This window comes from Oncorhynchus kisutch, linkage group LG4 (assembly GCF_002021735.2).
Source record: "Oncorhynchus kisutch isolate 150728-3 linkage group LG4, Okis_V2, whole genome shotgun sequence".
In the NCBI taxonomy this organism is placed as follows: domain Eukaryota; kingdom Metazoa; phylum Chordata; class Actinopteri; order Salmoniformes; family Salmonidae; genus Oncorhynchus; species Oncorhynchus kisutch.
The window spans coordinates 49,546,209-49,560,952 of NC_034177.2; the positions used below are offsets into that span (position 1 = coordinate 49,546,209).

Here is a 14,744-nt window from a genome sequence, read left to right on the forward strand (position 1 = left end):
TGGTTTTATTAAATACAAACTCATTATACATTACTTTCGAAATGTGTAGAAACTGTCCAACTCGCTAAAAATCCCCAAGATGAAAGCTGGACAGTCAGGGAGCATTGAACATTCCCAAAACGGTGGATAGAGGACTTTTTTTGTGTGCAAATCTTGGCGGTGAGGAAATATAACAATTGTCAGTGTCCCCCTTTGGACCTTATTGAAGACCAAATGTGGCCACCAGGGCAAAAATTGTTTGACAAAATTTGATTGATGAAAAAAAAAACATTTTAAGTCAGGCTTTCAGTTGCCTTGGCTTTGTGTTCAACTCAAGATCAACGAGACACAACAAAGTGAACCAAGCCATGTTCTGTTCTCTGCAGGTGGTCAATCCAAAGAAGAAAGGCAAGAAGAAGAAGAAATACCTCAACTCGGGAACAGTGAGTCGATACCCTGTAATACTCTTTGACTTGAAAAGGCCACCTATCTTTCAACCCTAGCTGTGTCTTAGTGGGATTGTATGTCTGTGTCTCAAATGGCACCATATTCCCTACAGCCCTCTGGGCTCTCGTCAAAGTAGTGCACTTATATAGGGAGTAGGATTCCACTTGCGATCCATACTATGGATGTAATTCTGCACTTATTTTTAGTAGCTTAATACTCTACTGTATGTGTTTTAGCCAACTCTTCTATTGTTGTCGTGCCAGATTTAAATAAGGTGTTATAATTATGATACTACTGTATTTCCACTGAAATCCTGATGTGCGGCATGGCCCTCACAAACTTCTACAGATGTACCAGATGCATTCTGTCGGGCTGCAGCACCGCCTGGTACGGCAACTGCACCGCCCTCAACCACATGGCTCTCCAGAGGGTGGTGCGGTCAGCCAAACGCACCATAGGGGGCATGCCGCCTGCCCTCCAGGATATTTACAGCACTTGCTGTCAGAGGAAGGCCAAGAAGATCTTAAGGATCTCAGCCACCGAGGCCACGGTCTGTCCACTCAGCTACCATCTAGCAGACAGAGACGGTATAGGCGCATCCAAGCTGGGACCGAGAGACTGAAAAACAGCTTCTATTACCAGGCCATTAGACTGTTGAACAGCCATCACTAGCCGGCTACCTGTCCAGTACTCAGCTCTGCATGTTGAGACTAACACCCAATGTATATATGAATGCTGGTCACCTCATATTCTGTTTATATACTGTTGTTTACTCACTGTGTATGTGCAATATATACTGTATTCTCGACAAAGCTCATCCTAATATACATACTCTTTTTTTTCTCCAAATTATATACTGTGAATACACACCACATTTATATTCTGGATTCTGACACATGCTCACTCTAATATATCTACGATTTTTATTTATTGATTTCTTGTTTAGATTTCTTAAAAGATTTTGTGTATTTGTATTGTATTTGGGAGACATTCTACTGCAGCGTTTCGCAGCACCTGCTATAACACCCGAAGATCTGTGTACGTGACCAATAAGATTTGATTTGTGTTTTAAAGGGATAGTTCACTTTTATAAAGTTTATCATCTTCATATAAAGTAGAAAATAAGCAAAAACTTCAAAAAGTATCCTTGTAACCTCCGAATGTGTTGCCAGGTAACCCTTCTGTCCTGCCTGGTGGACATGGAACTCACCTTCCTGGATTACATTAAAGGAGGGTACGTTCTCGAGTTGTATTTTTTAATTCAAGTTTTATTTGAATAGGGACACATTGGATACGCCATCACTCTTTATCTTATGTCTACAATCCCTAGATGAGCATTACATTTACAAGTGAATAATTTAGTACAGACTTTCTATTGTATAATGCGCTTTCTGATTGTGTTGTTCACCCATCCAACTTGGCTTGCTCGTTTTGCATTCCAAGCAGCTGTATGTGAGTACAGCAATAGGAATATGTGAATTTGACTGGAACGATTTCTACCGTAACCTTTTTATCAAGCGCTAGGCTCACTTACATCACTAGTGTGGTAATGGAAAGGAGGAACAAACTCATAGATGAGTGGATTACTAATCAGCCCATAGGCCTATATTCATGTTGCGGGAAACAGCAGTTAATGATCAGTTATAACCCCCTTGTCCATGAATTGAGTCAGTGAGATCACGTTGAGTCATGGTATAATCAAATGTTTTTAATATCTTCCTTGTTTTGTTTTGTGTTGTAGGACTCAGATTAGTTTCACAGTGGCAATTGATTTCACAGCATCAAATGGTGAGTAGCTAAGCTCTTGTCAGCCCTTGAGAACCCTCTTGCATGTGTGGCAGCAAGGTCTTCTTGACATCAACTTTGAATCGGCAACCATCTAGCTACAACACCGTACAAGTCTCTGTTACAAACCTGCATCATATCATGCGAACTTGCCTTGGCTAGGAATTTGAAAAAGTCTCTGACCCCTTGTCTTCCGATGTAGACCCTGAGGAGAGATGTAGCAGCTCTGAGCTCAGTTGTAATGTATTTTGTTGGATTTCAGGCAACCCCTCCCAGCCCACCTCTCTACACTACATGAGTCCGTACCAGCTGAATGCCTACGCCATGGCTCTGAGAGCTGTAGGGGAGATTATCCAGGACTACGACAGTGACAAGATGTTCCCTGCACTGGGCTTCGGAGCTAAACTGCCCCCGGACGGACGGGTCTCGCACGAGTTCGCTCTGGTGAGGAAACTGGAGACACCCCCGTCCGTCCGTCTAGGGCGGCTGGTAGCCTAGCGGTTGAGAGCCCTTAACTGAAAAGTTGCTGGTTTGAATCCCCGAGCCTACTAGGTGAAACCCTAATATTTCCTGTAAATCGCTCTGGATAAGACCAAAGCGTAAACGTAATCTCCCTCCATCCCTCGTCCTTTTTACCTGCCAGTCTCCCGACCGTCCTGGTTCTGGACCGCTGGTCCGAATTCAGAGGACTGGCTCATTCGTATGGCTGGAATGGAAAGGTATCAAAGACATGGTGCCCATTCCACTCCAGACATTACAACGAGCCCATCCTCTGATTTAAAGTATCAGGCTTTGTTCATAAGTAGTACACTATATAGGGAATGGGGTGCCATTTGGAACGCATACACAGTCCTCTACCGTATAAATTGCTATCCAGATGTGATGCCCATGCAGCCCCGGGCGCCGGCAGCCATTCCAGCTGCTCAGTTGGGTAATACTCAAGGAGAGTTAATCTAAGCATTAAGGATTTACTGAGTCAGCCTTTTAGCAAGGTGATACATGGGGGGAGAGGGAGGGAGAGAGAGAGAGGGGGGACACTAGAGGGACAAGGAAGAAGAGATGGGGAGTATAGGACAGAGAAGGTGGGATAAAGTAGAAGAGGAAGAAGAGAGGCAGAATTAAACCAAGCTCCATTTGCAAAGCAAAGAGTGGCTGTCTTCTCCATGCTCACGGGAGGCCAACCAAAGCAGCTAGGGTCAAGATGGCTTTCTCCCACTTCACTTTACTGGGAAACTCTGTGATACAGTACACAACATAGTTTACATTATGCACATTGCATACAGTACAAGACAATTAGCACGAAAGAAAATGCATGTTAATCTCACCATAATTGCAAGGTGAAATCCAAGACTATATGGTGTTCTCCCAAAGTTGTTACTTGACAGTACAGAGTTAAAAAAGTGGTTTATGCATTTACTGATCTTGTATGTTCTGCTTGCTGTTTGGGGTATAGGTCAGGTTTTTGTAAAAACACTGAGATAACTGCTGTTATGCAATGTGTTTTTAAATAAATGTGATGAATTGATAACCAATTCATTCATTCCTACATTGTTTGTTCTTTGTGTGTCTGTGCAGAATGGGAACCCCCAGAATCCGTACTGCAGTGGGATAGAGGGGGTGATGGAGGCTTACTACCAAAGCCTCAAGTCTGTTCGACTCTATGGACCCACACATTTCTCCCCTGTCATTAACCACGTGGCCAGGTAGGTCGCACGCACGCACACACACACACTCATGCACACACACATGCATACGCACGTACGCATGATTGCAGACAACAGACACACACACACACAAACACTTGCACACATACACACATGCATGCATACATACATACGCATATGCACACACAGACAACACACACACACACACACACAGACAACACACAGACACACACACCAATACACTCAGAACCACCCGCCATGTATTTGTATTTATTAAGGATCCCCATTAGCTCCTGCCAAGGCAGCAGCTACTCTTCTTGGGGGCAAAACACATTAAGGCACTTACATCACACATAAAACACATTAAGGCATTTACATCACACATAAAACACATTAAGGCATTTACATCACACATAAAACACATTAAGGCATTTACATCACACATAAAACACATTAAGGCATTTACATCACACATAAAACACATTAAGGCATTTACATCACACATAAAACACATTAAGGCATTTACATCACACATAAAACACATTAAGGCATTTACATCACACATAAAACACATTAAGGCATTTACATCACACATAAAACACATTAAGGCATTTACATCACACATAAAACACATTAAGGCATTTACATCACACATAAAACACATTAAGGCATTTACATCACACATAAAACACATTAAGGCATTTACATCACACATAAAACACATTAAGGCATTTACATCACACATAAAACACATTAAGGCATTTACATCACACATAAAACACATTAAGGCATTTACATCACACATAAAACACATTAAGGCATTTACATCACACATAAAACACATTAAGGGATTTACATCACACATAAAACACATTAAGGAATTTACATCACACATAAAACACATTAAGGAATTTACATCACACATAAAACACATTAAGGCATTTACATCACACATAAAACAAAAGATAAAACAGTACATCATATAACATTATTACACCACTACATTATGTGTGTGTGTGTCTCTTCACAGTTCCATAAGGTGTATTTTTATATGTTTTTAAAAAAATCAGATGCTACTGCTTGCATCAGTTATCTGATGTGGAATAGAGTTCCATGTACTCATGGCTGTATGTAGTATTGTGCACCTCCCATAGTCTGTTCTGGACTTGGAGATTGTGAAGAGACCTCTGGTGGCATGTCTTGTGGGGTATAGATGGGTGCCCGAGCTTTGTGTTAGCAGTTTAAACAGACAGCTCGGTGCATTCAGCTTGTCAACACTTCTTACAAAAACAAGTAGTGATGTCAATCTCTCTTCCACTTTGAGCCATGAGAGATTGACATGCATATTATTAATGTTAGCTCTTCATGTCTGAAAATCTCTGAAACTGAAACTCTTCAATCTCTGAAAATCTCTGAAACTGGAAACACTTATCTCCCTCACTAGCTTTAAGCACCAACTGTCAGAGCAGCTCACAGATTACTGCACCTGTACATAGCCCACCTATAATTTAGCCCAAACAACTACCTCTTTCCCTACTGTATTTATTTTGCTCCTTTGCACCCCATTATTTTTATTTCTACTTTGCACATTCTTCCATTGCAAATCTACCATTCCAGTGTTTTACTTGCTATATTGCCACCATGGCCTTTTTTTGCCTTTACCTCCCTTATCTCACCTCATTTGCTCACATCGTATATGGACTTGTTTATACTGTATTATTGACTGTATGTTTGTTTTACTCCATGTGTAACTCTGTGTCGTTGTATGTGTCCAACTGCTTTGCTTTATCTTGGCCAGGTCGCAATTGTAAATGAGAACTTGTTCTCAACATCCCTACCTGGTTAAATAAAGGTGAAATAAAATAAATAAATAAATGTACATTCAAGGGCCAGCCATGCTGCCCTGTTTTGAGCCAATTGTAATTTGCCTAAGTCCCTCTTTGTGACACCTACCTGCACGACTGAAGAGTAGTCCAGGTGTGACCAAACTAGAGCCTGTAGGACCTGCTTCGATGATAGTGTTTTATTGTGGACATACTTCTCCCCATCTTAAATTCCTCATCAATCCAAGGGGATTTAACAGTTTTTACCGTCTTTTTCTTAATTGGTGCATGCTTATTAGTAACTGGAGTAAGCAATTTCATAAATGTGTCAAGTGCAAACCACAGACCAGCAAATATTATTGTAATGTTATAACTTATTGTATGACCTCTTATACACTATATTAGGCCCCGCCTTTGGAACTTTGGTTTTCCTATATATGGCTACTATATTGTGATCAATACATCTGATGGAGTTGATTCTGCTTTAAAGCAAATTTCTGCTGTATTAGTAAAGATGTGATTAATACATGTTCATGATTTAATTCCTGTGCTGTTTGTAACTGCCCTGGTAGGTTGACTTATAAACCAAACCAGGTTGCACTGGTTACAGTTTTATTTTTTTTATTTTTTTTGAGTGGGCTGCTTGATAAAAGCCAGTCAATATTGAAGTCTGTTGATATCACATACATTATCAAGCATTTCACACATTCGTGAAAGTATTCGGACCCTTTTCCCTTTTTCCACATTTTGTTACATTTTTCCACATTTTGTTACATTTTTCCACATTTTGTTACATTAAATAAATGTTGTTCCTCATCAATCTACAGTCGTGGCCAAAAGTTTTGAGAATGACACAAATATAAATTTTCACAAAGTTTGCTGCTTCAGTGTCTTTAGATATTTTGTCAGATGTTACAATGGAATACTGAAGTATAATTACAAGCATTTCATAAGTGTCAAAGGCTTTTATTGACAATTACATGAAGTTGATGCAAAGAGTCAATATTTGCAGTGTTGATCCTTCTTTTTCAAGACCTCTGCAATCCGCCCTGACATGCTGTCAATTAACTTCTGGGCCACACTGATGGAAGCCCATTCTTGCATAATCAATGCTTGGAGTTTGTCAGAATTTGTGGGGTTTTGTTTGTCCACCCGCCTCTTGAGGATTGACCACAAGTTCTCAATGGGATTACGGTTTGGGGAGTTTCTTGGCCATAGACCCAAAATATCGATGTTTTGTTCCCCCGAGCCACTTAGTTATCACTTTTTCCTTATGACAAGGTGCTCCATCATGCTGGAAAAGGCATTGTTCGTCACCAAACTGTTCCTGGATGGTTGGAGAAGTTGCTCTCGGAGGATGTGTTGGTACCATTCTTTATTCATGGCTGTGTTCTTAGGCAAAATTGTGAGTGAGCCCACTCCCTTGGCCGAGAAGCAACCCCACACATGAATGGTCTCAGGATGCTTTAATGTTGGCATGACACAGGACTGATGGTAGTGCTCACTTTGTCTTCTCCGGACAAGCTTTTTTCCGGATGCCCCAAACAATCAGAAAGGGTATTCATCAGAGAAAATGACTTTACCTCAGTCCTCAGCAGTTCCAATCCCTGTACCTTTTGCAGAATATCAGTCTGTCCCTGAAGGTTTTCCTGGAGAGAAGTGGCTTCTTTGCTGCCCTTCTTGACACCAGGCCATCCTCCAAAAGTCTTCGCCTCACTGTGCGTGCAGATGCACTGCCACCTGCCTGCTGCCATTTCTGAGCAAGCTCTGTACCGGTGGTGCCCCGATCCCGCAGCTGAATCAACTTTAGGAGCCAGTCCTGGCGCTTGCTGGACTTTCTTGGGCGCCCTGAAGCCTTCTTCACAACAATTGAACCGCTCTCCTTGAAGTTCTTGATGATCTAATAAATGGTTGATTTAGATGCAATCTTACTGGCAGCAACATCCTTGCCTGTGAAGCCCTTTTTGTGCAAAGCAATGATGACGGCATGTGTTTCCTTGCAGGTAACCATGTTTGACAGATGAAGAACAATGATTCCAAGCACCACCCTCCTTTTGAAGCTCCCAGTCTGTTATTCGAACTCAATCAGCATGACAGAGTGATCTCCAGCCTTGTCCTCGTCGACACTCATGCCTGTGTTAACGAGAGAATCACCGACATGATGTCAGCTGGTCCTTTTGTGGCAGTTGTTCAAAGCTATTAATTCAGCGTTGCATATAGAGCATAGTTGTTAGTTTTGAAAACCAATAAGGCTTTGTACCATCGACCAGTAGACGGACACTATTGGAGACGAAGAGAGCGTTGCCTTGTCCACATGGTTGATTAATGGTCATTTTATCCAAACAGAAAACTGGACTTGGTGTCTCTCCGTAGAGTGCATTGTCCCTGTGCTGTACATGCTCTACTTGGTATTCACTATTGGGAAATCTTGCCCAGTCATCTATACACACACACACAAGATTGACTGTAACAAGCTTTCTCTTCCATCCCTCTTCGCCCCTCCAATCCCGTCTCTTTCTCGGTGTGATCCGTCCGCCCACGTGGCCTAAGAATAGCTTCGCCGTTCATAGCTCATTTATCTTCTGTGTGACCAAAACACACTGAGGGGAATCATTTTCACACAAATAAGCGGCTCCAGTGTCAGACGAGACCGTAATTCTCCCAATACTTGTGGCTGTATTCATTTGTCACTCAGAGAGCGTGCAGTGTGTGCGTATCTGTTGCATTGGCCCAAAAGCCCAAGACTTGGTAACAAGTCAATGGTAACATTATTAAACCATGGGGAACACCCCCCAGGGTTATAGTCAAGATATGGGCCTCAACGTCAGCCAAACAAATGACTAGAGTTCCAGGCCTGAGAGCAGATGAGATTAATGTAAGAGAAGTCAATAGCTAACACAAAATACGTTTCATAAATACATTTAATGGGTTGATTTATTGATTGCCCAGTGCATCTCATCCTGCTCTCCTCTCTCTTCTCCTCCCACCAACCTCTCTCTTTCTCCTCTCCTCTGCTCTCTCTCTTTCTCTCCCCCCACTCCAGGTATGCACAGTCAGTCAAAGATGGCTCCCAATACTTCATCCTCCTTATCATCTCGGACGGCGTCATCACCGACATGGCCCAGACCAAGGAGTCCATCGTAAACGTACGTACATGTCAACGTTATTATTTCCCAACATTTACAGTATGCCACCAGACCTGTAAAACATAGGAAAGGAGTCCTAGGACTTCAAATGTGTTTGAAACATGTCCATTGTAAACGTGTATCTTGGGACTGTCCTAGATATAGTTGGTTGGACCCAACGTTGATATTGTTATTGTTTATGGGACAGGTGTCAAACTCATTCCACGAGGGGCCAGGTGGCTGTGGGTTTTTGCTCCTCCCGTGTACTTGTTTGATGAATTAAGGTCACTAATTAGTAAGGAACTCCCCTCACCTGGTTGTCTAGGGATTAATTGAAAGGAATATCCAAAAACCTGCAGACACTAGTCACTCGGTGGAATGAGTTTGACACACCTGATTTGGTGTGTTTTTCTGTCTACGTTGTTAAATGCTGTTTTGGAATGCCCTGATTCCAAAATGGTGTTGCATAGAAACAGAATCCCTACTCTGTGTTACACAAGTTTCCCTACATCCTTGTAATGTGATTGCGGAGTAAGATATGAGAACATTGAGTGCCAAGCAACCCCCCAAAATAGATGTTCCTCATATCTCTGCCAATTTAATGTCCACCTAAATGGCAATAAAAAGTTATGAAGTGATAAATGATAACATCTATCATTCTCATTCCGCCTTTGGCGAATGGCAACCCACTCGACCCACAATGCAATAGGCATCCGCTGAGGGAGAGGATGGAAATAAGCTTCATTTATAAGCTGTCAGGCTGGCTGGGGTTTAGACACAAGTTGTACATGAAATTACAGGTGCTAATTTAGTAATTACTCTACTTTGTAGAAAGGTTTGACAGATTCTTCTACTTTTTCACAAATAGTTAGTCCTATAAAGGCTCGGCAGAAGTTGAAAAACTTTGTCCGTCTTATGACAGTCGATCTCTAGTGTACCATTATATGAGAAGTAGGCAGGCTATTACAGTACTTAGTGTAAATGAATTGGGAGTATTTCTCTGACATCCTGTGGCGATTTTAGATAACGATGGTTATTGACACTGGCGTTGAGAAGAAACTTGTTTCCTCAGGCTCTCTTTTTTTAAAACATCTCTCTCGCTGTCTCCTCTCTATTATCTCTCTCTCTCTCTCTCTCTCTCTCTCTCTCTCTCTCTCGCTCTCTCTCTCTCTCTCTCTCTCTCTTCCCCCCTACACATCCAAAGGCAGCTACTTTGCCCATGTCAATTATAATTGTCGGAGTTGGACCAGCAGAATTTAATGGTAAGACAGGAATAATGAAATGTGCGTGCGTGTGTGTGTGTGTGCATGTGCTTGCGTGTGTGTGTACATACATATGTGTTTCTATGTGTATTCTCTAATCTCTTCTCTGCGTTAAATCCATTATTACGCCCCTCACCCAGTTCTCCCTCTTCTGCTTCTCTCCTTCCACACCTTCTCTTTTGGGCCCCTCACCCGGCTATCCCTCTCTTCTCCTTTCCCTTTCCTTCCTCTCCCTCTCTCATTTGCTTCCCATCCGGCACTTTTGTTTATGTCTTTCTAAATGGCGATACTCATTTGTGATATTTTACAGTAATTTGTCCTAGTTTTCGTTCACCTTTTATTTCGGAACGGGTCAAGTCCTCTCCTCTCCTAATATTGGAAAGAGATGTTTACAATTCATAAAACACTCCATAATAAACACGTTTCATTCCTTATGAGCAATTAGCCTCTAAAGTCAATGGGTATTAAACATTATCACGCTCATAAAGTCAATGTGCACCATAGCATGACGTCCCTCCCTGTGCCACTGCACATGGTTGCTTTCCTTTACACGTATCCCAGCACGTACGTCACCACACGCGCATCACTCAGTCACTTAGCAGCGCGCAATGTTAACTTACAACCAAGGATTTCACCACTCTACACACACATTCTCTGTACTCAAACTACACGGCAGGCGAAGGAACACTGTCATCTTGTGTAGCGCGCTAGCTTGGCTCCCTGTTGCAATGTAGTGTGTGTGTGTGTGTGTGGTCAGTGCACACGGACAACAGTACAGTAGGTGTAGCCTACGATGTGTCGTGCTCCGTGGCTCTGACGATGTTGACATGTCAACGTTTGTTTTGTTCTGACGTGGGTATGGATGACCGATGTGCTTCTTTCTCTCTTTGTCCATATTCTCGGTGTGTCTCTCTCTCGCTTTCCTTCTCCTCAGAAATGATTGAGCTTGATGGAGATGAAGAGAGGATCTCATCCCAAGGGAGGTTCGCCGAGAGAGACATTGTTCAGGTATTATAGAGCTTCCTCTGTGCGTCTCTGCATGCCTATAGAATTCAAGCATATATTAAAGCAGACTTTCAGTGTCAATGGAAATAGGCTTACATTCTAGAATCAATAGAATGTAATGTACATGTATGTAAATGTCATTATCCCATATATTCACTTGTATTCTTTATTTTTCCTCCTCTATACCGCCTCTGTATTCGTTGTATTCCTCTCTATTCGTTGTCTTTTTCTAACGGAATTACTGTACTCGTTCCCTCCCTGTTCCCCCCCACTCCTTCTCCTCCTCACCTCCTCCGTCCTTTCTCTCTGCCCCCCTTTCTTTTCTCCATCCAGTTTGTTCCGTTCCGTGACTACATCGACCGCAGGGGGAACCACATTCTGAGTATGGCCCGTCTGGCCAAGGAGGTCCTGGCTGAGATCCCTGACCAGTTCCTCTCCTACATGAGAACCAGGTGCATCAAACCAGGCCTCTGCCCCCCTGCCTACAACCCCGCCCCCGCCGTGCACCCCCTCCTCACTCGACGGGTCAGCCGAATCTGAGGGGTAAGCCTCCTCCGGGGCCTCTTCCTTTCTTGCTTCTTCTTCCTCACTGGAGTTTGACGATGGCGGTCCGAAGAAGCCAACCGCCATTTCCACTCTCTTGTTGCACTTTTGTGAATTCTGACTTCCTCTCTGCAGAAAGGACAGCAAGGCATTTTGCTTCTATTTAAAGTGTCCCTCAGGAAGGACTTCCCATGAGATGTCAGAGGCCACAGTTTACTGGTCTGACCCAGGAAGGGGGTGAGTGCCTAGAACTGACCAACCAGGAGCAGCGTCCAATCTGTGAAGAACCGTTCAGAAGTACATTTCTATCTCTTACTTCTATGCCCTACTCTTCCTCTCAACCCCACTTTTGTCTCACCAACGGTCTCTTTCTAAATGTTTACAAATTTAAGGATGAAGAGGAGGATTTGTACTTGTGGATATACAGTTGAAGTCGGAAGTTTACATACACTTAGGTTGGAGTCATTAAAACTTGTTTTTGAACCACTTGACAAATTTCTTGTCAACAAACTATAGTTTTGGCAAGTCGGTTAGGACATCTACTTTGTGTATGACACAAGTAGTTTTTCTAACAATTGTTTCACTGTTTCAATTCACTGTATCACAATTCCATTGGGTCAGAAGTTTACATACACTAAGTTGACTGTGCCTTTAAACTGTTTGGAAAATTCCAGATAATTATGTCATGGCTTTAGAAGCTTCTGACAGGCTAATTGACGTCATTTGAGTCAATTGGAGGTGTACCTGTGGATGTATTTTAAGTCCTACCTTCAAACTCAGTGTCTCTTTGCTTGACATCATGGGAAAATCAAAAGAAATCAGCCAAGGCCTCAGAAAAAATATTGTAGACCTCCACAAGTCTGGTTGATCCTTGGGAGCAATTTCCAAACACCTGAAGGTACCACATTCATCTGTACAAACCACAGTACGCAAGTATAAACACCATGGGACCACGCAGCCGTCATACCTCTACTTTGGTGGAAAAGTGCCAATCAATCCCAGAACGACAGCAAAGGACCTTGTGAAGATGCTGTAGGAAACCGGTACAAAAATATCTATATCCACAGTAAAAGGAGTCCTATATCGACATAACCTGAAAGGCCACTCAGCAAGGAAGAAGCCACTGCCCCAAAACCGCCATAAAAAAAGCCAGATTTCGGTTTGCAACTGCACATGGGGACAAAGATTGTACTTTTTGGAGAAATGTCCTCTGTTTGGCCATAATGACCATCATTATGTTTGGAGGAAAAAGGGGGATGCTTGCAAGCCGAAGAACACCATCCCAACCGTGAAGCGCGGGGGTGTCAGCATCATGTTGTTTGGGTGCTTTACTGCAGGAGGGTCTGGTGCACTTCACAAAATAGATGGCATCATGAGGCATGAATATTTTGTGGATATATTAAGGCAACATCTCAAGACATCCGTCAGGAAGTTAAAGCTTGGTCGCAAATGGGTCTTCCAAATGGACAATGACTCCAAGCATACTTCCAAAGTTGTGGCAAAATGGCTTAAGGACAACAAAGTCAAGGTATTGGAGTGGCCATCACAAAGCCCTGACCTCAATCCCATAGACAATTTGTGGGCAGAACTGAAAAAGCGTGTGCGAGCAAGGAGGCCTACAAACCCGACTCAGTTACACCATCTCTGTCAGGAGGAATGGGCCAAAATTCACCCAACTTATTGTGGGAAGCTTGTGGAAGGCTATCCGAAACGTTTGACCCAAGATAAACAATTTAAAGGCAATGCTACCAAATACTAATATAGCGTATGTAAACTTCTGACCCCCTGGGAATGTGATGAAAGAAATAAAAGCTGAAATAAATCACTCTCTACTATTATTCTGACATTTCACATTCGTAAAATAAGTGGTGATCCTAACTGACTTAAGACAGGGAATTGTTACTAGGATTAAATGTCAGGAATTGTGAAAAACTGAGTTTAAAATGTATTTGGCGAAGGTGTATGTAAACCTCCGACTTCAACTGTATATGTATTTTCCTTTGTTTGTACTCCAGATGCACTCTGTCTCTGGTTGTAGCGATGACAATGATTATGATGATGCTGACGACAATTGTACAAAGAGACCCAGGAGCCACATCCCATGTGTGGTGGGTATTTGTTTTTTAAACGGAGCATGTTCTATATCTAGTAGAGGGGTATGCCTGCCGAGTGAATCCTGCACTCAGGGCCTCCTACCCCCTTTCAGACAGGACCTTCACCGTCTATAATCTTCCCACTCGCTACCTTACTTGTCTGCCTGCCTTGACTCACAAGGGGACTCCCTTCCCTTCAGAGTCTGGTCCTGTCATATACAGCAGGGACTCAACCAGCCTTACTCTCTCTCTCTGCATAACAAATGGTACTCTTTTCCTTACATAGTGCACAACTTTTAGTGCACCCTATGGGCCCTGGTCAAAAGTAATGCAGTGTATAGAGAGTAGAGCGTAATTTGGGACACAGCCTCTCTCTGTCGGTTACATTCACAGTTGCCATTCTCATAAGGAATAATTTTGGAATAATGGAATCTTCATCCATGCCCAGGAGTCAAAAACACACATACCAGTTAGTTACACCACTTCCACGTGTGTCCTCTGACTCGTCTTACTTTTTTCAAGTTTCAAGCCCGTGAGAAAATGTTGTTTGTATTTTCAGAAGAGTTCTCTCTTTTGTTTCTACCTCTCACTTTGCGTCATGCCGCTAAACCCTGTGTATGTATGTTTTGGAAAGGCAGGATATTCAGTAAAATTATCAAGAAATATTTCAGTTAACCTTTTGGTTTACGACATTGCCTTTGTCTGTCACAAAGTGAAATTATGTTTTGCATTTACTTTCAACATTTTACTCGTCTATATTCAGAACATAGAGTATCAGTCAAATTTGGACACAGCTACTCATTTAAGGGTTTTTCTTTATTTTGACTATTTCCTACATTGTAGAAGAATAGTGAAGACATCAAAACTATGAAATAACACACATGTAGTGTGTGTTTTTTGTAGTAAACAAAAAAGTGTTTAAAAAATCTAGATATATTTTGTATTTGAGATTCCTCAAAGTAGCCACCCTTTTCCTTGATGACAGCTTTGCACACTCTTGGCATTCTCTCAACCAGCT

At 42.4% G+C, this 14,744-nt stretch overlaps 1 protein-coding gene across 2 annotated transcripts in view; it reads left to right on the top strand.

Moving 5' to 3' along the window:
* The window catches only part of LOC109889635 (copine-8), a 73,660-nt gene extending 61,561 nt beyond the window's left edge, over positions 1–12,099 (top strand). For both annotated transcript variants that reach the window (XM_020481206.2, XM_031823144.1), the window contains exons 12-20: positions 366–422; positions 1,599–1,660; positions 2,168–2,214; positions 2,474–2,655; positions 3,787–3,914; positions 8,742–8,844; positions 10,028–10,085; positions 11,020–11,093; positions 11,424–12,099. In XM_020481206.2, the coding sequence (XP_020336795.1) occupies positions 366–422; positions 1,599–1,660; positions 2,168–2,214; positions 2,474–2,655; positions 3,787–3,914; positions 8,742–8,844; positions 10,028–10,085; positions 11,020–11,093; positions 11,424–11,630 (918 nt within the window). In that variant the 3' untranslated portion in view covers positions 11,631–12,099. The remainder of the gene's footprint in view (positions 1–365; positions 423–1,598; positions 1,661–2,167; positions 2,215–2,473; positions 2,656–3,786; positions 3,915–8,741; positions 8,845–10,027; positions 10,086–11,019; positions 11,094–11,423) is intronic.
* Positions 12,100–14,744: the final 2,645 nt, after the last annotated feature.